Source organism: Mytilus californianus, unplaced genomic scaffold (assembly GCF_021869535.1).
Source record: "Mytilus californianus isolate M0D057914Y unplaced genomic scaffold, xbMytCali1.0.p SCAF_5, whole genome shotgun sequence".
Taxonomy (NCBI): Eukaryota; Metazoa; Mollusca; class Bivalvia; order Mytilida; family Mytilidae; genus Mytilus; species Mytilus californianus.
The window spans coordinates 2,766,805-2,792,432 of NW_026262701.1; the positions used below are offsets into that span (position 1 = coordinate 2,766,805).

Genomic DNA, 25,628 nt, shown 5'->3' on the forward strand with positions numbered 1-25,628 from the left:
ATATACCAGGATTAAATTTGTATACGCCAGACGTGAGTTTCGTCTACCAAAGACTCATCAGTGACGATCGAATAATAAATGTTAATTAAAAGGTCAAATAAATTACGAGGATGAGGCCACAGACCACAATTAAATTCTCTATTAGTTCTTTATAACGTTTTGTTTCATTAAAAAAAATGCTCCGGTTCTTTTTGTCAAATATTTTGTGTGTGTAAAGTACAGTACTAGTCCAAACAAATATCAAACATTCAGAAATATCGCTCCCCAGCATCTTACAAATTTAGCCAATACACATCCATACCCCTATGGACAAGTCAAGAGATGTTCCGAAAACTGTAAATATCACCTTTTTGCACCTGGCCTAATTACTCTTTCCATATCAAAATCAGTTGAAATACAACATCCAAAAGTTTATTTCACCTCTCTTCTTTCATTTCCATCCAAAAAAATCTAAGAAATGAGTGAGGAAGGGAAAGAAAAAAAATTAAGAAAAAATACACTCTAATTAAAAGGAACTATATTCGTTGAGGACCCAATATTCCGAAAGATTTTGCCAAATACAGTTCAGCTTATCTATTCCTATTGTTTCCTATCACTATCTGTCCTTTGTCAGTCTGTAACCGGTTTTTTGGAAAGAACACAGTTGATGGGATAAAACTTGGCTTAAATGGTCATTTCAATGTCCCGATACTATATGGTTGTCTCTACACCAAGCCAACCATTGAAGGTGGCTCAGTAGTGTGGACTGAAACAAAAACATCTCACCAAATAGGACAGGAAAAAGCATTAGCTGATGCACAAATTGTGTTAATAGTAGTTGGTATAATAAGGCTTTGGTTTGAATGAGATCTGATAGGAAATATAGACTCGGTTTATAAAATTTTACCTGCAGGCTAAACAACATCATTTTACCACTTCGCTCTGTTTTGGTATAGAACCACTAATTAAGGCCCGGTCGGAAAGAACATACAAGAAAGTAGTACATATTTTAAACAAAATAGTTCCTACGCATAGCTGTATCTTTGTCAATAGGTGGAATATTTGGGTAGTTTTGGTATCAAATGAAAGCTTGGGGACTTGGGATTACTGTAGAACCCGTGTTGAAAGTTTCTTTTGAATAATAAAGAAGTATATACAATTTTAATAGGAGGGCACATTTGCCCTGTTGTTCAGATCAGAAGTACCTGTTTTTGTACTATCAAACTTCCGGGAACCAGTACGCTCTAAAATGCAATTAAAGGTATGTTGAATTTTTCAGCACAAGTCAGGATAAGGTATAGTTTTGACATGAAATAACTGCTACTTTATTTGAACTTAAGACAAATTAGCCATTAATGCTTGAAATTGCAGAATTTAACATAGAAAGCAATGGGGATATGAATTAGTGGTTTTATACCTATTACTGAAAGGCATGTGAAATTCTATTTTTAGAAATGACACCCTTTACAATGAAAATTAGTCACATTTGTTGTCAGTAATCATGTTACATTATTTTTTTTTATGTAACAATTATGTTGGTGTCAAATTACAACCCTCAAATTGCTACAATAAGGTATATCAGCCTTTTTTGATCATTTAGCATGCACGCAGTTAAGATTTTACCTGCTGTTTGAATTTTTGCATTACCTAAGACTGAAACCAATGAAACATGTACATTATGACTAGTTAATAGTATAAATATTGCTTTTGGTCAAATTATCTAGTGAGTGTTCATGTTTTATTGGGTTTCTTAGTGAATCATTTATTTCAAATGAAATTGATGTATACTTATATAGGATTTCCCAAATCTCACTTGAAATGCATTTTATAACCAGTTTAGCAAGTTGTCTAACTGGGAGATACATAAATTGCTCTTGTTGATCCATGTTTATACATAAAAGTATGGTTTTTACCAAATCACTCTCCTTTTTCAACATGTAGAAAAAAGGGGGGTCAAAATTAATTATCTATTATTTTTTTATGTTTGGACCACTGTATTTATATTCAAGGAAGAATCTTTGATAAAAATAAGACAGATATGTAAGGACACTGCTATTTGAGTAGATATCAACAAATAAGAACTGGTAAACATTGAAAAAGTGTCATATCTGTCACTATTAGTATCCATATGGAGTTTTCTTTGTATAACGCATATATTACTACCAGTCCAATTTGAGCTTGAATTCAGTGATATTGTGTTTTGACTAAAGCTTTATGTGTTTTTCTATGCTAGAAATAGATCATAGAAAGAAATTAAGTCAAGCAGAAGTCAATATAACAAGTTAGGTGCTGTTATAGGTATAGAACCACTAATTAAGGCCCGGTCGGAAAGAACATACAAGAAAGTAGTACATATTTTAAACAAAATAGTTCCTACGCATAGCTGTATCTTTGTCAATAGGTGGAATATTTGGGTAGTTTTGGTATCAAATGAAAGCTTGGGGACTTGGGATTACTGTAGAACCCGTGTTGAAAGTTTCTTTTGAATAATAAAGAAGTATATACAATTTTAATAGGAGGGCACATTTGCCCTGTTGTTCAGATCAGAAGTACCTGTTTTTGTACTATCAAACTTCCGGGAACCAGTACGCTCTAAAATGCAATTAAAGGTATGTTGAATTTTTCAGCACAAGTCAGGATAAGGTATAGTTTTGACATGAAATAACTGCTACTTTATTTGAACTTAAGACAAATTAGCCATTAATGCTTGAAATTGCAGAATTTAACATAGAAAGCAATGGGGATATGAATTAGTGGTTTTATACCTTTTGCCTTTTTAACTTTGTGATTCGAGCGTCACTGATGAGTCTTTTGTGGACGAAACGCGCATCTGGCGTACAAAATTTTAAGCCTGGTTTTTATGATGAGTTTATTATAACTTGCTTGTATTTCTTGACTTTGGACTTACAGAATTACAGTAACATGTGATTTTAGCACTGGATATAGATTTCACATTGTTGAGTCTCATGTATTGGTATATTCTTATTCGTCTTGACATGATTAATCATTGATATGTTCTTTCATTTTTATTTTACTTACTGTTTATAGAATGTCGAGTTATTAGATATACAAAAGTTTTTTTTCAATTTCCAGACAAAAAATTACCTTTTCCGTGTTATGCACAACTTTTTATTTGGTGTTAGTCCTTGACTACTTGAACCAGGCCTGCTAAATATATTCTTGAAAACTAATAATTTTGTCAACAAATTTTGTCTTCGTGTTGATAGTTATAACTGTCCAAGGATTGTTGATTTCATGCGACGTACACTTTTCCAAAGGCTAAATGTTTGAAATAGATCAGGACGATTTACACGGCATGTAACCTGAAAATCTTATGTTTGGAGGATACTCGCTACCTGTCAAAGAGTTTCTGTAATGAATCTGTAATAAAAGTGACATGTTGTAGGGATATTTCTGGTCAAATCTTTTCAAATCCTGTAATTACAGATTTAAGAATATTGATGTCCAGTTCAAATTGGGAGTACAATGTATCTCCAGAAATGTGTTGAATAATCTAATTGGTAAAGTTGTACTAATTATACTTGTCATTTAATGAATGCAATAAAAAATAAACCATTCGACCTTTGCTCATTCGATATATAAATATATCATTATAACATTGTTTATGACATAAACAAAAGATATCTAAGATAAATCATAAATCGTTCACAGGAAACTCTTGTCAACGTCACCTGCATACATACAGTCATATCTGTCACACAAATGTTGGGAAAATATTTCCAAATAATTTTAAAATGTATTTAATATAAATATAGAAGTCTATAAAAAAAGACCATCCAGCACATTTAATATGCACCAGATCGTCTAGAATTAATATAAATATATATAACATGATGGTGAAATTCGTTACTTCAGATTCTTTAAACATTATTTTACAATTGTTGTCAATTTAAAGCGTACACCAATACTTTGTTATTGTTGGCATTTTAAAAGTATTCACCAATACTTTGTGATTGTTGACATTTTAAAAGTGTACACCAAAATCAAACTTTGTGATCGTTGACACTTTAGAAATGTAAACCAATACTTTGTGATCGATACCATTTTAAAGTGTACACCAATACTTTGTTATCGATGACATTTTAAAAGTGTACAAAAACTTTGTTATCGATGACATTTTAAAGCTGCACAACAATACTTTGTGATTGTTGACATTCAATAAAATTAAGAACACGTACATCAATTCTTCTTGGATACAGACATTTTAAAAGCGTTCACTGATACCTTATGATTGGTTTTCAACTAATTTTACTAAAGCACTATATGCATGCAATGAATTGATGTTACTTTAATTTTGGTGTACGTTTGATAAAATCACCATTTGTTTATAGATTTTCTGACGGCAAGTTACTAGCCTTTTCAGTCAGAGTTATTTTATTAATTGTGCTAAGGTGAGGCATATGTCGTTTGGTCACTGGTAGATAGTTGTCTCATTGGCAATCATACCACAACTTCTTGTTGATTCATTTAAGAGGTTACGTCGACAGAACATTGTGAACTTATTGATGTATTATTTACTTGTGGGAATTAATATTAGTTTGTATATTGCTGGACATAATAATATATCTGTCATCATCAAACTTGTGTAGTCAAAACCAAAATGAGCCTCAATTTTCAGCAGTATTGGAATCCTCAGCAGTACCCGGTTATCTTAGGCGACGACCATTTGATATTCTAGGGGGGGATTATTTTATTTTCATCTGTTGCTACGTAAAACACTCCCAAATCAATTTGTATAGGTCTTTGAAGCAAACTTCTTCCTGATATGTCAAAGTCTATCTATCGTGTAATGACTTTTACTTCACATAATACACTTCCTCTGATAGTTACGATATCCAACAGTATACTCATAAGTGATGTCATTAGTTCTTATAATGTAGTCATTAAAAAGAGTGAGATTAGATTCTGAAAATACCAAGGGGCAAACGAACATCTTTACCTTTTCTCTTATAGCTACGATATTTAACAAAACTTAGCAGTGATATCACGAGTACATGTAATTTAGTCATGAAATGAGAGAAAATACAAATGGGGCAATCGAATACATTAGTCTATAACAACAATGCTGGTTCTGTACTATATAAATCATAAATGTATGCGTATGGCTGTTGGTCAATGGTCGTACCTGAGGAAAGCGATTTGAGAAGCACAAAAATCATCAATATCATTTGCTGAATCAGAATTTACCTAATATGTCAAAAAAGTTGTCGTATTCGACACAAGTTCTTCAAAACTGAAATATATTGAGGCTTATAGAAGAATTGTTTCTCAGAAAATGAAATCACTATTAAGAAATTGAAATTCTCACACAAGTTAAATAATTTGGAGTCTAATCGTCCTTTACTCGGATCAATACACCTTATCGCTATTTAGTCCATTCCGGAAAGAAACAGTCATTTAGACAACTTCCTGTTAGGGTCAATTATCGTAAAACAAAGGTCATCATAAAATGCAACTTCCGAAGCAAGGTTGTCGGCTCTCCGGACTTTCCCGAAGTCCTGCGTTTACAATGGTTTAAACATAACTCTTTGAAACATTTTATGCACAGTACTTTGTTTAAACAGGGCCCCAGATAACTTCAACTGGTTTGAAAGAGTTATGTAATTTCAGAACTTATCCGGAATGGAATAAAACGCGATAAGGTGAATTGATAAGAGATGCAGGTGTTGAGGCATATGAATTCAGACCTTTACATCATTTGGTCTCTGGTGGAGAGTTCTTATTTTTATATTGAGAATCAAATGGAAATATCAAGCCTAAAGAGCATTTTCCTACCGACAGGCAGATGACTATAGGACTAATGATAACATAACAAATGTGTACTTACTTGCAAACAATACATTTATTAATTGGTGAAATATGAATATTTCTAGTTTTTGCCATTTGTTCGTTTGTGAGTTTTAATAGGTGATACAAAACACTTGTTATTTTCGTCAGTCAGATTCTTGACACGCAACAGATCCATGTAGAGTTGCTAATGTCACGTGAAAAAACAGCGGAGCTTTGTGTTTTACCCTCCCAGACGTTTCACATTCTCTGCTATTTTGTTAAACCTGTCAGAATTGAGATTTCTGAGATTTGAAATGATTAAAAATTAACCTTAGATTTCCACAGCCGTCATTGCGAATCTAGAGAATAAAAGAAATTGTCTCACTAGGGGGCGTTCTCAGTCTGGATGAAAAAAAAGCATTTTGCAAAGAAAGAATTCAGGGTCAACACGTGTTTATATGGTTGCTGTAATTTTTAACAACTTTAATGAATATAGCAGAGAAAATGGCACTGAATGGCAGAAATGTTTGGAAATGGACTGGAAATGGCGATCAATCATTTAATGTTGTGCTGATTTATCTTCAAAAACACAAGTGTAATTGTCCATCAACTTTAAGATTTTCTACTTATGCAATACTCCATGAAAATTCATAGTCTACATACTCTTGTATTTAAAAGAATGTCCTATTGTGTGTCTATTTTATGATAGTTTCTCAGACTTCTGTAACACCATCTAAACGACAGTATATTATGTCTGTTGTTTCTTTTCTAAGAGCTGCATTTTTATTTTCATTATCTATAATATATATATTTTTTTAAAAACTGCAGAGATGATGAGACTGTAAATATAAAAATAAGATGATGTGGTATACCTGCCAATGAGACAACTCTCCACCAGTGACCAAATGATGTAAAAGTTTAGCAACTATAGGTCACCGTACGGCCTTCAACAATGAGCAAAACACATACCGCATATACAGCTATAAAAGACCCCAAAATGACAAATCAAAACAATTTCAAACGAGAAATCTAACGGCATGATTTATCTAAAAATAATTAATGAAAACAAAAATGATATACACCAACAAACGACAAGTACACCAAACAACACAATAACACAATGAAAGTAATTCGGTCTTCAAAATAGACTTGTGTACGGTTTGATATCACATGGAAGACTCTATCTCACACGACGGATGATACTAGTTGTGCAGGATATGCATACCCTTCCAAAGAACATTTGGTCAACTCGTTTTTTTGTTGGGTACGTATTGCTCTATATTTAGTTTTCTAAGTATAGTGTTTCGTAGACTATATATATAGTGTTTGTCTTTTCGATAGATTCTTTTTGGAGATGTTACTGTCTGGGTTTTTTTCGAGTAATATTTTTGGTCGTCCCTTTGGTATATTGAGTCAATGAAACAGTGTTAATCATCTAAAAGTTACTGAAAGGCATAAAACACTATATATAGAAACTTCGGCAATCCCGTTAGGTAAACGTGTTAAGAGTATAACCAGTATGTTAAGTATTCGACCATCCTTTTTTTTTCTTCATGAAGAAATGACAATAAAAGAACTTTAATACACCAATAATGACGGTATTAAAAATCGTCAAATACGGCTATACATTAAAGTAGAATTAAGTAACATTGTAACAATATGACAGTTACAAGTAAAACAATATCTAAAATAATATTTATTGAGAGCTACAGTTACATACAATACAATCTGGACTAATCATGTTTTGTTCTTCAAGAAGTTAACCTGTTTATCTGTTCGTATACGAGCGTTACTTCTAAATTACCCAAAATTTCATCGAGGTGGAAATGTTTAGAAACTTTAACGTTCAACCCATACATATGTGTACATTGTTTCCCCTTTGAAGTCTTTACACCAAGCCAGTTTTCTTAAATTAATTAGAACCGAATCAGTCAGTCAGTTATAATTACGTGTAAAGCGAAAAGTAAATTTGTCAGAAGCTCTCACTGATCTGTTACTCTCGTTTCCACAATTTGCTAATCCTTTGACGGCTGATATCCCCATAGTGAGTATGCATCACATCTGTAACGACCTGCTAGATGCATAAAATGAAGCTAATAGACTGAACAAAGACTTCGGTGATATATATAGCCCTCTTATTATACACAGGATGGTCACAAGTTCTACAGGTACTATTTTTCTTGTTCTGAGGACTTTTATCTTTATTCAAATTAATGCAGTTATACCCCAATTGAGTTGATGGCTTATCAGAGCATTAATCGTACAGTAACTGTAAATTTATCATGCATGTGGATGATATCTTGCTGCCCATCAAGGGCCCTTAATATAAATATAAATAAATATTCGTATTCTTTATTCTTAAAAACATACATGAACTAGAATGTGTCCATAGTACACGGATGCCCCACTCGCACTATCATTTTCTATGTTCAGTGGACCGTGAAATTGGCGTCAAAACTCTAATTTGGTATTACAATTAGAAAGATCATATCATATGGAACATGTGTACTAAATGTCAAGTTGATCGGACTTCAACTTCATCAAAAACTACCTTGACCAAAAACTTTAACCTGAAGTGGGACGGACAGACGGACGGACGGACGAACGAACGGACGCACAGACCACAAAAACATAATGCCCCTACTACTATCGTAGGTGGGGCAAAAAATATTGAGGGGGGAGTATATTTTATCTTAACTGCGAACATAACACAATGCATTTTTTTCGTTTTTCATGATACTCTAAGATTTAAAAAAAACCCATAAATTTATTTTTTCTATTGGTTTATAAATCAATCAATTTTCTATGGTGATTATACCAAATAATGTGTATTTGTGTGTTTGTTTTCACCTATAAAACAATTTTGTCTGTCATATAAATCCTTGTAAACCAACCTGTTCTGTGGTAATTTATTTCTGCCGTATTATGTGTTTTCCATGTGTTGTTCTATCGTTTGTACATCAACACTTCCCCATAATTTCTATCTCTACATCTATATATTATTCTAAATGTTTGCCATCAGTTTCAGAACATCGGATCACTTAACGTCTAAAATTATATAACTTTATGATTCGTTATAATTTAAGGTGAGGAACTTGATGCCAACACTGCAAAGTTGGCCATATAAAAATTTCGTCCTATTGGTGGTCTATGATTTTCTGATTTCTTATTTGGAAGAAAAAAGTATGGTTCGAAAGTCAAATAAACTTCTAGTGACTTTTTGACAAAGATTCTATAAGTTGTTCTTTGTAGCCAGCTTGATCGGTTTGATGTTTTATTGTACATTTTTAATAAACCAGACGTAAACCGGTGCTAGGGGTCGTCATAAAACTTGAAGTGAGGCGAGAGGTTTTTTTTTATTTTTTTTGCTCCGTGTAGAAGGCCTTACTGTGACTTTGAGATCAAGAACAGCAATTAAAGCGCTGTTCCTTTGCTTTTTGTGTGTTTTTTGCTGTGCATGTACTGGTTTTTTATATCATGGATGGATACCCCATATCCTAGCTTTGTTTTTCTATTATGGATTAAAATCCCGAATTTTGCAATGTTGATGCTAAAAACAATTTCAAATAAGGGTTTTTATAATATTTTGGTAAGAAAACTTTCGGGTAACTTCTCTGATGGTGAATGCTGTCCATATTCAAACAGCAGCGGTCATATTTTACATTGAATATCATTAACGATAGCAATTCTACAGTATCACCTAAAAAAGAAATACCTTATAATGATTAATTAAAAACAACTGGCAACTGATACAATAGTATTCTAAGTTGAAAATGCTCTTCACTGAGCAGAATAAAAAATGATTCACATTGTATATATAAGGGCTTTAAATGGATTTGTATTTAAAAATGGTTCCTTGAGAACTAACTTAGCCCTTCCGCTAGGGCTTTTTTTAAAGAGTTGTATCTTTCTAATCAGATCTTTCTTTTTCATTTAACATCGAAGGATTTAACACGTGATTTGTTTGAATATTCATTAAGAGACCTTATTAAAAAGATCTGTCAATCATTCATAGTCCCTGGACCTTTCGATTCGCACAAGGACGTGCTTCTCTGAATCTGCTTATGAAAGCTTTACAATAAATCCATTGAAGGTTTTTGTTTTAATACTCGAGTTTGGGAAACATGGTTTATTTATAAGACTAATGTGTCGAGTCGACGCAAACTGATTTTTACAGTTTGTTCTTATAATGTGTTTCTACAACACTGCCCCATGCAGGTTAAAATAGAGGTTGAAGTGCAATAATTTTATTAAAAATTCTTTATGTACCTGTCCCAAGCCAGGAGCCTGTAATCAATTGGATGTCGTTGGTTGCTGTTTGCCAAAACTGTTTTAGTATAAATTATGCCGTTTTCTTTCTCTCTTTAAGTGTTTACCAGTTTGTCATCCTTGGAACCTTTACAGCTAACTATATACGTGTATACAGTATGGATTTTGCTCATTGTTGCAGGCCGTACGGTGACCTGTGTACTTTGGTCCTCATTTTTATAGATTTCTATGATGGATACTACAATGTATAGAGTGTCGGACAACATAAACATCCGTATTTCTCGGTTACAGAGCATTTATGAATCTAAAAAAGGTACTTAACCACGGCACATTCTGTATGTGCATTCCTTCCCACGTCAGGAATTCAGGGGTAGTAGTCCTGTGTCGCTGTATATCATTTTTGTTCTTTGTTTTGTTAACATTAACCAGACCGTTAGTTTTCTCGTTTGCACTGTTTTACATTTGTAATTTCTGGTCCATTTATAACTTGTTATGCGGTATGAGCTTTGTTCATTGTTGAATAACGTCGGTGATTTAGTTCCTAACTTCTACGTCATTTTAGTCTATTTTGAGTTTTCTAATCGGCAATCTAGCTACATCTTCTTATTTTTATATATTGATGCTTATACAGACTTTCAGAACAGTACCAAAATAAAAGAATATTCTTTAAAACTTAAATTTTCCAAATTACAATCCAAGATGAACAAAACTAGTTTGTTTTATGAAACACCTTACCACGGTAAATACCATGATGCAAAAATAAAACCGACAGAAAATCGGAAGAATGTAACTTTCCTATAATTTCAGACCATCGGAAAAGAACTAAAAAAATAATTATGATAAAATGTAATACTGGTAATGTATCGAAAGTATCCTCCTATATATATGGGACTTTTGTTTTTCAAGTCCCATTCTCTTTTCAATGAATCCGTTAATAGGTCTATGGTGACTGATTTTGTATGGAAAGCCTCGTCAACCATCGAAACGAGATATTTACGTCAATGAAATAGCAACACGACTTCAAGAAAATGAATATTTAAAAGCCAGAGAGCATAGTTATCGCCGGGGAGATATTATTGCACTTGAATACTTTATTTGTTTGTGATGCATTACTTTACTTTCATGGTCAGATTTGGGATTTACTTATTATCTATCATTTCCAAGTTTAATTCTAAATTATGACAAACCTTTCTTGGATAAAAAAAATGGCGATAATTGCTACTCGACTAGAACTAGTCTGAAATGACCAGAAAGCGCCCATATCGTACGACATGCTCATCACTAAAATTGTCAAGACATCAAGAAGATCAGCGATGACCTGACCAACACCAGACAAAGTACATCAGAATATGTCATTAACCCTGGCGTAGGATAGGAATCAAATTACAGGGTACTTAACCATTCACCCTCATCCTGTTATTACCTCTGGTATGCAATTAAATATGCATCTGGCCTTTGTTAGTCTTGTATGTTTTATTATTTTAGTTTATTTATGTTTTGGAGTTTAGTGTGACGTCCATTTTCACTGAGCTAGTACACAATTTTATTTAGGGGCCAGCTGAGGACCACCTCCGGGTGCCGGATTTTCTCGCTCGCTGCGTTGAAGACCCATTGGTGGCATTATGCTGTTGTCTGCTCTTTGGTCGCGTTGTTGTCTCTTTGACATATTCCCAATTTCCATTCTCAATTTTACATTAAAAAATAGATATAGGAAAAAATAACTAAATTATAACTGCGTGTATTGAGAAATTCGAAACACAGCTACATATTCTTAAAAACAAAATCACAAAAAGCAAACCAACAATAGAGGAGGATTGAGGGGATCAAACTACAAATGCATGTGCCTGTTCCAAGAAGGGGTTGTTTTGTGTCATATCTTAATGATTTTTTGTTCTTTTGAGAATTTGATGGTAATGGCAGTTCTTTGATAATTTGTTTTCTGCAACACGACGGGTGCCACATGAGGAGCAGGATCTGCTTACCCTTCCGGAGCACATGAGATCACCCCCAGTTTTAGGTGGGGTTTGTGTTGCTGTTGTACCCCTGTTTGTGACATTTTTACCCATTGTGTCTGTTTGTTTTGTTCACACATCGTTGTCAATATAATGGAATTTGATGCGACTGTCATACAAGTGAGAGGTTTAGCTAGCTTTAAAACCAGGTTTAATCCACCATTTTCTACATAAGAAAATGCCTGTACCAAGTCAGGAATATGACAGTTGTTATCCATTCGTTTGATGTGTTTGAACTTGATTTTGATTTTGCCATTTGATCGGGGACTTTCCTTTTTGAATTTTCCTCGGAGTTCAGTATTTTTGTGATTTTACTTTTTATGTATTCACAACGTCTAGCAGGACGAGTTTGACATATATGTACAGACATCAGTCCATTGTTGAAGACTATATGTTGCTCTCGACATTGGTCTGTAAATTATTGCAAAATAACAACTCCCATTCTTATATCTGATACACATATCTGTCTGCAGATTTGCTTGAAATAACAATAATTATTCTCGCATTTTTGTCCATTCTTCAAAAACCGCAAAAAAAAAATGCACACAATAATTTCTGAATTTACATATTTAGTGGATTGTAGTCTTATTGGCGTATAGTATATATGTTGTGTACAAGTTGTAATGTTGTACAAATTATAATTTGTACAGATTTTTTGTACAAGTTATCAGTGTTTTATGAACCGCTTAACACAAATGGATGATGCAAGCACACAGTCTTTTGTTTCGCATATTTCTGTCATATTTCCACAACTACATGATACAATCTAATACTGAGCATTGATACAAAAACATTATAAGAACACAAAAAGACTTTTTATGGATATGATTTTGGTATAAGGAGAAAAATAAAATTAGAATATAGACCATTCAGGTATCCTCATTTCCAGTTTGAGGACAAAGAGAATAGCAGTAAATGTTAGGTTGAAGTATATAAATTTGAATTTAAGACATTAAACTGATACATTTTAGAAGATAAACTTTTATCACCTGGTGCAAGAAGGTATGTGTCAAAAAACTTATAACTTGTACAAAAACCCTGTACAAATTATAATTTGTACAAACTTACATCTTGTACACAACATATATATCACAGATCAACTTTTGTTCATGAGAATACCTTTTTGTTAATAAAATCATTTCTCCTGCTATTTTACCTGAATATTTTTCTATGTGCAGTCTACATTAACGCTCTATCTATTTATTTAAATGATTGAACTTACTGTCCGCGTTAGCATTATATAATTTCCTATCATTTTACGGTCGAAAAATTATGAATCATGTACGAGTATAGTATAAACCACTGAGTAGCATGGACCAGTCTTAAAGTTTTAAATATCGCGAGTATAAAATTATCATTACATCGGGTACTTTTTCTTGCACAGCTTAGCCAATACACGTCTTTGAAATTTTTCGATTAAAAATAAAATAATCCATTAAAAATAAGGTAATTATAAATTTAAAAAAAAATCAAAGAAAATTTCAACCAAATACATTTTATCAATAATTGTTTTCCAAAGTTGTAAAATTGCTGTTATTTTTTCTAATGACGAATGCACTACAATTAATAATTGTTCTTTCTTATTATTTACTTATTTGTTTATTTATCTTAATTTTGTTTATTTATTTATTATCAAAATTCTTCAGATTGAATAGTTAAAGTGAGAAAATTATTAAATTTAACAAATTTGAAAAACCATTCAATTCTTTAATTCAATTCAATTAACCAGAATACAAATATATCTTAACTTAACGAATTCTTTATTTTGTATAAATAATCCGATCTGCTTTAATTGATTAATTTGTATTTTGAACTGGAAATTATCTGAAAGCACATTACTAAGAAAATATTTGATTAAAAATCAAGTTAAAGTATTTTGAAAGCAAATCAGATATGTACCTTTTTGCACTAAAATTGAGAAATAAATATAATTTGTACCAATAAAATGCCTTGCAAAACTAAATGCAATACATAAGAAGCAAATATTTTTTTTTAATAATAACTTGTGGGTGTAAAGACAAATCTGAACACAGAAAGTAAAAAAAAAATCAATTTTACATGTTACAGAAAACTTTGTGAAACCATCTGTTTTAACGAAGGAAAAATAAACTAAATGTAACTTTGTAACTTAACAATTTTCTACTGACGGTCCAATTTAAAGTTTTGTCAACAAAAAGTATAATCTTATTTGATGTAATAATAGTTTGTCCGATCAGTTTACACAACATTTCCTGTCAAGTGTAAAATGGCCATCAAATCGACTTCAAAAAATAACGGGGAAAAAAATAGATCAAAGTTTCCATAAAAATTGGAACTCAAAACTGTTGTTAATGGGAAAAAAAAGATTAAATTCATTATTGTTTTTTTTTCAAAAGAAATGAATATGTGATTTTTATAATATACTGAAGCTAAGTTTATATAATACTTATTTCGTTTCGGAATATGAAATGAACTCCAATCGAGTAGTTCTTCAAAACATTTGACCTACGACATTTCAAAACCTATTTTACACGTACGTCTTCCCCAAGAAGCGTGAATTTCGTGTTATTTGTAATAATATTGGTTTATATTTGAGTATAAATTCTTCCGAGTCCAGTTGTTGGAGAAAAGCTATCCAATGAAATTAAAAGAGCGATGTAAAAATGTTTTGCTTTTAGCTACAGATTGTATCGTGTTCTTAAATCAATATTTGATTTTAATTTGTTTTCTCTGAAATTAAATTTCAATGACATTTAAATATTTAGTTGTAATTATAATTTACTATAAATAATTTGAATTTGTTATTATGATTACCACATCAAATCAAACTTAATCTGTATGAAGAATATTAATAAACTTAAATATGGCTTTAAATATTTTAGTAAACATTGTTTTTCCGTCTTAATAATTACACGTGTAGAGAAATTCGATTGTAAATGAAAATGACAATTAAAATATTTTTTCCTTAGTTGATTTGATGTCAAACATCTTTAACAAATTCAGATCACGAAAATATAGTATTTTCTTGAATATATTTTCGATTGAATTTTTTTATTTACAAATAATTTCAAATTTCTTCTCTGTTGCAACAACTTCGTATAACTGAAAAAAGAACAGTTATTGATATGAATACAAACGTAAATTTAAAATTGATGTTTTTGCACAAAAACAAATTGAGCAAGGAAATACATGAAAACTTTGGTTGAATATCATTTTAATTTTACACAAATATGCGTGGATTCCTACATACCTCAAAACTGACATATTAAATTTTAAATTGTCTTTCTGTTATCTGCCTGAATATAAAATTAATTGGAATGTTCGCAAATTACACAATCGACAGAAACCTGTTGACAAACATCTTTCAGCACGAGAGAAATACAGGTCATTGTAAATGTTAAACAAGCACTGCACTTATGAAAACTTTGTGAGAATAACCTCACAGTCAAGTACATTTCCAGAACAAAGAACAAAATTATACATACGGTAAATGAATCTAGACAAGTCATTAAAATTTGCTGTATTCGCATGCATACGATTTGTATGGGTTCCTAAATGCGGCAAGTTGGCAGCTGGATTGAGGAGTTGTTTGACTCCCTTGCCCTAAAAGTCTTTGACTTTCAAAAACGTCCCGAACACTTCCAAAAGTTCCTCCAGGAAAATCGGCACCATGATGTGAAAAGTCAGCTGCACTTGAAACATACCATCCATTGGGTCTCCCATACGTTTGGAACATGCTTGAGTTGACACTGTTAGCAGACGATAGTGTCGCGTGCGCGTGAGCTGGTGACGGCGGGTCAATATTGTCCTCGTTATTGACACCAGATAGAGAATTGTTATGTTGAATGATAGAAGAGGTCGGATATGGGTACCCTGGTCCTTGAGGTGATGTCTGACCACACGATCCAATGTTCCGGTAAATATCAGTAGGTCTTGAGTAAGGAATTGGCGGATTGATACTTTGTCGTCCAGATAAAAAGTTACATCCACTCATATCACAATTTACGGAATTTTGCACTAAGTTCTCCACTGTAAAACTAGAAGGTTGGCTTGGTTCCAAAGGATCAGCTGGAATTGGTAGGGTATTTGGGCTCGGTCTTGATTCTAGCTGCGAATCTTGTAGGTTGTTCGAATTTTGAAGTTCAACGGGCTCCAACTTTGTTGAGACACTAGTTTCTAAAGGAGGAGATTTTCTACAAATGTCATACTTATGAGGACTACACGAATTGTCAGAATACTCAGAATTTCCGCACTCACCGTTTCTTGCACTTTCATTGTCGCTGCTGTCGCCGTGTTTCAAATTAATATCCGTTTTGTCACCATCTGAAGGTCGTTCGGCATCCTTCTTCTTTTTGAATCGCCTTCTCCTGCGTAAATAACTACCATTGTCAAACATATTGTAACTGTCCGGGTCCAAAGACCAGTAACTTCCTTTACCAGGTTTTTTATCGTCTCGGGGAACTTTTAAAAAACATTCATTTAGCGAAAGATTATGACGGATACTGTTTTGCCATCCTTGTTTGTTTTCACGGTAGAAAGGAAAACGATCCATAATAAATTGATAAATTCCATTTAATGTTACTTTCTTGTCCGGAGTACTCTGAATAGCCATTGCTATCAGCGCAATATAACTGTACGGTGGCTTAACCATGTCCTTAGCACTTTGGTGATGTCCGTAGGGGGAGTATGGAGACGGTCTACCCATCGCTGAATACTGGTCACCATACATTGCCGCCATGCTGTTCACGTTCATAGGTATGTACCCTCCATGCCTGTAGTAATTCTGGTCTCCAAACAGAGCTGGCATCATACTTGTTAGACTTGGTCCATTCGGCAAACTAGAAACACCAGGGCTGTGATGGAATCTTTGTAGGGTTCCAGGCTGCATATTCACCATTTACGAACTCAAACGGCAAATGTTTCGTGTTTTTCTCAAGAACGATCAGAATTCTTGTCGTTTTTTACAATCACTTATAAAATGTTTATATTGAAATGTCTGTTTTACACTTATTCTATACTTTGTGATCGAGTGACTGTTATTATAAGCAAAGATAGATTTGATCCTTTTACCCTTATAATCAACATCTCAAACCATTTCATGATGCCTTTCCAAATAAGGATATAAGCTCCGCCCATCCAATCAACGAGTCCAATCAGACCGCTGTTCTTGTTTATCAATTATGAAAATGGCCACACACATTGGTTAAACAGACAGATGAAAAGTTTACAAAATAATTGACAATTTCCAACGAATTTTTCAATGATGGTATACATTTAATGAATACAAAATTAATTTTCTAATAAGTGGATGTGAATGAAAGATAGATTTCTTTAACCTAAGCTGACAAGCGAAAAATAACAATTCACCTTTAATCTAAATCTCTCCATGCGCTTATAGAATAAAATAAAAGAAGTTTCAATTTTTATTAAAAATTAAGTGTTAAAACGATACCTTTTTCGTTAGACTGAATTATGCAAAGGTTGCAGCTGAAAATTCGTACGACAGGAAAAAAAGGAAGAATGTACGATAAAACTTGTAAAAATCAACTTCTTTGAAGTACTCGCTTATTTGAATAAAGGTTTCAGGTTATTTTTGTTAAAATGATATTGGATATACAAATTAAAAGTCGACCATTGTCAAATAATCTGAAATAATTTATCAAAGGTAAAAAATAAACTCAGGAAAACATACAACGAAAAAAATGCTTATGAAAAATACTGTCGAAAATATTACTTAAAGTAAGAAGAGGGAACTTGGGTATTCATACCGTTGGCTATTTTCCACGCAGTTACTCAAATTTCAGACAAATTATGACAATAATGTTGTTAATTATTCCCACAGCAAGAGTTAGAATTATCACACTGAATGTATATCCGTTAGTAAGATAAGTAATAACAAGCAGAAATCATACACAGATGGGTTCCGTTAACTGACGAAGATACCAAATAAATTGCTTACACATTTTGACAACTTAAAAAATGGCATAGTTGGCAAAATGTGCTTTTTACATACCTCTAACCGAGAAGTGAAATTATTGATCTTTCTTCATTTTTTTACAAAGTGCTGAAAAAAGTGTTAATGCAATTTCTATACAGCCGAGAAAAATCAGAGAAAAATGAAAATCTGACATTTTCGATTTTAGGATCCTATTTTTTTTAATTTCCTTTTGCTTCTGATTTTCGCGTTTTTGAATATTTTTTTTTCTCTAAATTATTTAAAATGATAAACAGTATGATAATGAATATTTCTCTATAATTCGAAAGTAACTATGTTGCAATTTCCCGTCAGTTTGTCGAGAAAAAATAATTACTTCATTGTTATTCTATTTGTTCATTTAATGCAAAAGAGAAATATTCTAACAAAGCATAATAATATGATATTTACACGGTTTTTTTTTTATATATAAAACGATTTCTTACATATAATGTAAGGGAAATACTTTCACCACGGGTTGCGTAAATCATTTTAATTGAAATTATCGGGGTATGCTGAGCTGGACAAAATCTTCATTTTAAGTGTCAAAACGTAATAGTGAGACCGACGACTGAATACGGTGGTTCGTCATTTTAATTCAAAATGAAAGGTTTTGAAAAGTTGATGTGGCTATACATACTGTAACTTGTACGCGCCGTACGGGTCCGTTATCGTATCTCTCGGTTTATGCTCGGGTAATTTGATTCGGTTGTTTAGCTGTTCTCTCACCCATCCCGAAACTGACAGGGGATCCATGTACGTGTCAGTCAATCGGTGTCAAATTGACAATAACTTTGCCCTTCGCGCTCTAAGTATTAAATTTTATGATTTTAATATTTAATTTAATTTACAAAAGTACACCTTAATATCACTGCGTCCATCTAGTTCTTGGTTTACAATGATTACTTTCTGTACTGAAACGAGACTTACTATGAGTCGCAGCAATGTTTTAAGCTGGCAACATTATATTTTTTTTTTAAATAAACGGGGAGAAAATTGAGCGTTTAGACAGAAAAAGACAAACCAAATTTCATAGACTGTTTGTAGGACTTTTTTCGTGGGAGGGGGGTGGTCGATATTCATGTCCATACTCTACGCAGGACGAAGAATAAACGAATATATTTGGTAGGGTTGATGTCAATGTAATAGGAACCCAAAATTTGGTCAAATAAACAAGTTGTCAGTAAATTCAGTGATATATCATTAACACCAAATTCCATAATGGTAAAAAATTATGTGCAAACCATTGCTTCATATTTGTTAAAAAGATTAAAGACATTATGGCTTTTCGTCTGAATGTTACAATTTGGTATTTTTGATGACAGAGATATTTTAAATAAGAAGAAATGCGGGGTCGTGGTCAATGGTCAGTCCAAGAGAAATAGGCTACACGATTTTTCTTTTGAAAAGAAAAAAGTAAGATGAACTAAAATAAAGGATATATTGTGAAAAGATATAACGCAGCAATTCTATTACATAACCATATACCGAAACAACGGCTCATGATATTGCTGTTTCTCATCTTGACGTATTTTAAATGTCTTCAGCGATGGACCAGAGAGATAGCATCTTATATCATGAATAATTTATATTTTACAGGAGGTTTATTTTTTGTATCATGTTAAGCCATCAAGGTAAATAATACAGTAAATGATAATTCAAAAAGTATGTGGTCACCTGAAAACAAGACTGACCAGAAAAATGTCCGAAATTTTGTCATGTCATCTATGTGAGTGGCATTCTCAATTAACCAAATGTCCACTAAACCATTTGTGTATTGTATTGAAAAATTAACAATTATCTCGAATGAAACACATGGACAAATTTCAATTATTATTTATTTTCAATTTCAGTAGATTTTAATCAATTCGCCTCGAAGACATACAGATACGATTAGGACTGTTTATATAAGGCGGAGTGAAACGGACGAAAATTTTCTACTCGGATGAATTTCTTTGGAAATTATAGTCTAAATATCTCACAAAAGAATCAGTCCTGCTTTATTTTGTTAAGAGGATACGGTAGCTCAACGTGGCAGAATACGATATTTTTGTGTCAACATAAATATTTTCCATTTCCACATAATTTGAATGAATAAAAATACATTCGACTATTATCATAAATGAACAGCTATAAAAATTCATTGGGTACAAATATTGTTCTAGACTTGTAAATAGTGATCAAATTGACTCTGTTCACCCAATATGTTTTCAGAAACAATATATAATGTTTAAAGTCAACAAGTAAATTCAGTTTTCAAACAAGCATAGTTTATAAATCAATTTGGTGCTCATTCATACCACTTAGTGCCTCGTTAATGCGTCTTAGGTACAATGTTTAAAGATGAAAAAGATTTCCAAGCAACAGATTTTATTTTGTATATACAAGAAATTTCTTGCTCTTTATCAAGATGGGATAAAAATGTTATCTCTAAACGGTGTTCTATCATTCCTGAAACACGGCACACAATATGTCAGAAGCAGCAAGAACTATAGCATCGTACAAACAACTTCATATCTGGACATTATCAGTTCATTCCATCAAAATCGAGAAAAAAGAAAAAAATTCAAAGCCTTCTGTTTTAACATTTTTCAAAACCAACGAGGAAAGTATATATATAAAGATATACATCTGTAATTGTCGTGTGGGGATAGTCTTTTCGTGGGAGGTAACTGAAAGATTGTTTTCAATTGCTGAAAGATCTTATAATTTTGGAGTATAAAGGGAACCACCTGGTGTTGGAACTTCAGACGTAAATCCTGTGTTTGCAAACATAACAAAAAAAACCTCTCTTATACACATTCTAGATGGGAAAAAACTAATACCCACAATAATTGTCTCTCAATTTTACTTTAGTGCAGCCACTGAAAAAAAAAGTTTGATAATTACCCTTATACGACGAAAGCATGGTGAACTTCTGAAACGCATATATAGATGATTTTTACCTCACGGATGATAATTCACTAAAAACAAAATGACAAAACACGTTAAATGACTGTCGCTTTATCTTCACCCTAAATCTAAAATGAAAAACTCAAATTTTATTCAGTTCAGACTAACAAATAAAAAAATGTTGGTTAAATTGAAAATTGAAATTATTTTTTCTCTGTCTTTTTCTTTATCTCATATTTTTTGTATCTCGTGCAAATAATTCTTTCCTTTTTATTCAGTTACATTAATAGCGATAAAAGCAATTTAAAAAAACAAAACAAAACAAAAACAAGAGCTGTTAATCTGACTATGTTCCTTTTTGATATATTTTTCACTTATTTAAAAAGAAGGGAAAAAATGTGTTTCCAAGCAAATTGTTTTGTCCTTGTATGTTTTCAGATAATGTAAATGATTTTTAGTTTAATTCTATTTTACAAATAGTGAGTATAATGTCTTCTCCTTCAAATAAACGTGCAATTATCGAGGCAAAAATTTTGAATATTCAGCAACGAATCCCAAAGGATGTGCTCGTTTCTTACTTGACGATGTATGAAAGTATCAATTTGTTTTATGTTCTCGCCTTCAAAAGGTGCTCATCATCGCCATGGCGCGCTCGATTAATAATCTCTTATTTATCAGAATAGATCAAGTCCCGAACGTATTTAATTTTATTCTTATTAACATTGAAGCATCACGTCTTAACAACCTAATGGGAGCTGTATGTAAGTCATTAAATGGTTCACCCAGAAATTAAGAAACACAAAGAACTGAAAGTTACTGAAGATCTCATCTGTTCAAAGAGATCAAAGGATTTAAAAATTACAGAGTAGATGCTGTTTAGAAATCTATATTAGTTGATTGTAAAGTTTTTGAAATATTTCATGAATATCAATTTCTAAGAACGTCATCTTATTTTAACTAATTAAAACTTCAATATAAACAAAATAAAAATTTCAAAGTGTGTGGTGCAAAGCGAGAAAATTCATCAGTCTTTACAAACTATCAGCACTTTAGGGGGTACTGCTATTTTGCATGTTGCGTGTTGCATGTTGCGTGTTGCGAGTTGCGTGTTGCGTGTTGCGTGTTGCGTGTTGCGTGTTGTATATTGACTTAAAGGATAAAGTTAAATGACATTTTTTTGTTTGTTGTTGTTTGATTTCTGTTTCAATGATGTCATTCAAAATTATATTACAATACCTTCATTACATGTTAGATGAATGGTGGGTTGATTTTTAAGGGTGGTTAATTAATTATCATGAGAACAAATGTATGTATTTTATGTTTTTACCAGTGTCTGTAAATTTCAAAAGTAACAGAATCTGAAAAATAAAGGCTAAAAATTTTGGATATTCATTTGTTAAATTTACATGAGGTTCAATGTTTAGGTTTATGTTATAACTAAATGTATATGAGTCAAACTTATTCTGCACTATATTATTTTTGGTAATAAATGGATCAAACATGAAACTATCTATTGACATAGTGTATCCTTCAATTTATTTGAAATTTATAATTAACCTATCAACAAAAGTCATCAAAACTTGGATTCTGGAGATTGATCTATAGTATTAATTAGATGATATGGGATAATTTGATAGAATTTTATGACCTGTTAATTATTTTCAATGACAGAGATTTTCTCTCAACATAGAGATTTTTATATTCCTGCTAAAATAAATAAACAATCAAGCTAAAGGTACATAGGTTTGCTCGAATTAACCCCAGATTTAACTTGTGTTTTAAATTACCTGTTGCTTAAATCATGAGAATACCAACCTTAATGTCTCTTATTTTTGTAATATTGGTACATATCAGATCATTTATAATATCAGAAGTATTATTCGTTTATACAAATATAAAAAAAAAAGATTTTAAGAATGCAGTCTGGATTCAAACACAGCTGATATATATTTTCAAACATGTATGTTTGAACAAATGCTTTACAATTAAAAAGTCTACTTTATACGATTTATTTGTCCATTTGGGTATCTCCTGCCAGTTCCTTCTTATTTGGTAGATATTCTAATAGATAATTAGCAATGTTTAATAGTTATTTTTGGAAAATTCAAATTTGCTTACAACAAGGATTTTATTCTGAATGATGGAAAACTGTATAAAAATAGTTATTTTATTAAGTATATCCTTCAGAAAGCAATAAGTTGCCACTCATTATAATGATTTCATAAAAAGAATACATATTTACGTATCTATGTTAACATATATTTACAGTAATTTTTATTGAATTTTTTGTTTATATCTTAAATTCCTTAATTTCTTTTTCAAAAATGGTATAAAAAGATGAAGCACTGTGAACATTCAATAAACATCAATAGTTTTGATTTGTTTTAATGTATATTATACTCACAATTTGATGCTGCATTGTTAGTTTTATAACTGTATTATACTTGTTGAGAGAGATGAGACTTAACTAAAATATGGAATTGAATTGATTCAAATTTCATATATACATATTTGTTATCTACAAGTTTGATCATATATACAAATTCATAGTTAAAAAGAGACACATTCATTAGCATAGGCGTATCAAACGGGAATAGCTTATCAGAGGCGGATTCAATTTTTCCGAAAGGAGGACAGGCCTGCTTCATTTTTCTAACCTGTATTTCAATAAATCGTTGTCAAATCCTATCCCAGCACCCCAACTCCATAGATCACAAGGTGTTTCGAACATCTATTTAGACCAATTAGAATTAACTAATTGACCATGGCCATGTCCATCGTCAGGAGCCCAAGCCATTGCATAGTGACACTTATCATAAAAATACTGTAATTTTTATTAGGGGCTCCACACCTTGTGATCTGTTTGAATAATACTTTTCTATACTCTTTTTCTTTTTAACCATGTTTATCAATTTAACAAATATTGTATAGAATCTATTTTCATAATCTGCAACATGTTAATTACCCAGAGTTGCTGATGTTACTGTTTCTTTCAAGTTTTTATGCCTACGGAAAGCAAAAAGAGGTCTTTTATAAAATAAAAGTTTTGCCTCTTCGTCATTCTTTAATTTATCCCAGTGTTTTAAGATATTGTTCTTTATGTGTAATTTCTGTCTTGAAAACACTGTAGAGAATATCAAGGGAAGGGACTGTAATACAGATTTGGGTTTTACCATTAATGTGTCATTTCTTTGTTTTGCAGTCACTTCCTGCATAACAGTTTTGATTTCATTTTTTGGATATCCCCTTTTAATAAGGCGTTCAGAAAATAACGCATATTTTGTTTGCAAATCTACTGGATCGTTCGTACATCTCTTAAAGCGAAGCATTTCAAAAGAATGACCTTTAATTATGCTTCTGAAAGTAGAGGATGGGTGGCATGAGGACCTCTCTAAGTACTGATAATTTTCAGTCTTTAATTAATTAGTTATCTCAACACTCCTGAAAATAGCAAATTATTGTCAGCAATTAAATACATATTAGAGATAAGATATAGTTTACAAACTTAAGCTCAATGACAGTATTTTAAACTTTAATTAAAAAAAAAGATATTGATAAAAGTGCAGACTCCATGATGTATGTCAAAGACATAAGGGTGAAAATACGATGACTGATAATTTTTTTTTTACATATTTTGTATATCCAAATTTAAAATTCTTCCAATTTTACAAAAAATGTAAAAGAAATAATCGAAGATCATGCAACACGCAACACGCAACATGCAACATGCAACACGCAACACGCAACATGCGTACTAGTCAATTTCCACTTTAGGTGGATTAAGATGTCAAAAGTTTCCTGGGAAATTTTCCTCGTCGCTTCATAGTTTTCTTGGCATGTTCACATCATGTTCCAGATCAGATATTGATCATCCTTTACAGATAGATCAAGATAGTTTCCGAATGTCAATCATTTCACGGTTTTATCATTTAGTTGTCACTTCGTATTGTAAAACCACACTTCACATGTTTTATAATATATGAGATGAATTAATTATTATGTGATAAGTTAGAAACTTACTAAGATCTTTATCATTTCAATGTCACACTTTATTATGTCAAATATTTTAAAATTTTCCTATGTCTAAAATATTTTAAAATTGTCCTTGGACTTTTAGTCTATAAATGTTTTTTTTTTTTTTTTTTTTTTTCATTCAAATTCAAATTCATGATGGGGACTTAACAATGTTTTGTAATGATAATTACTCTATACTGAATAAAATATATAACAGTACAGTATGAAAATTGGAGTAGAGGGCTGCATATATAAACTACTTCCAATGTAAGATTGTGTTTTATGAACAAGAACACGTTTCAATAAAGAAAAATAATCTAAAATAATGGGTGAAAAACTTTATTGAAATAACTTAAAATAGAAAATATAAAAAAAAAGCAAGTCTTATATTTCATCCCGTCTCTAAAAAAAAATCAGAAATAGTCCATGTTTTGGTATTGGAAGCAACCAAAATCACTCAGTTCAAAATTTCAAGACAACAAGTGCATGACTTTATAGCACGGGATAAATTATAGAAGTTATGTGGAATTCAATCAAGCCATATTTTAGGAGTTTCGGAATAACAAAATCATCAGAAAGGCTAAGTCTATTTTTGCAAAGGAAAACCAAAAACAAACACTGTTCGTAACTCAAAATAGAAGAAGCACAACTTTATGCCTGTCGTTTTGAGGAACTTGTGAAAGTTTGGTAGAATTCAGTCAAGCCGTTAACGAACTGTG

At 31.9% G+C, this 25,628-nt stretch overlaps 1 protein-coding gene and 1 long non-coding RNA gene across 2 annotated transcripts; both read right to left on the reverse strand.

The window, feature by feature from the left end:
* Nucleotides 1–7,452: 7,452 nt before the first annotated feature.
* Nucleotides 7,453–9,121, reverse strand: LOC127702992 (uncharacterized). Its single transcript, XR_007982625.1, has 2 exons — nucleotides 8,664–9,121; nucleotides 7,453–7,843 (listed from the first exon to the last, which is right to left on the reverse strand). It is a non-coding gene; the product is annotated as an uncharacterized LOC127702992 (long non-coding RNA).
* A 6,105-nt stretch (nucleotides 9,122–15,226) lies between these two features.
* On the reverse strand, nucleotides 15,227–17,647 carry LOC127702989 (forkhead box C1-B-like). Its single transcript, XM_052207354.1, has one exon. The coding sequence runs from the start codon at nucleotides 16,924–16,926 to the stop codon at nucleotides 15,538–15,540; it is 1,389 nt and encodes a 462-aa protein (XP_052063314.1). The 5' UTR covers nucleotides 16,927–17,647; the 3' UTR covers nucleotides 15,227–15,537.
* Between the last annotated feature and the right edge of the window lie 7,981 nt (nucleotides 17,648–25,628).

Bases quoted from the DNA above. Each gene is read 5' to 3' on its own strand.
- LOC127702989 (XM_052207354.1), bottom strand. From the start codon at position 16,926: ATGGTGAATATGCAGCCTGGAACCCTACAAAGATTCCATCACAGCCCT.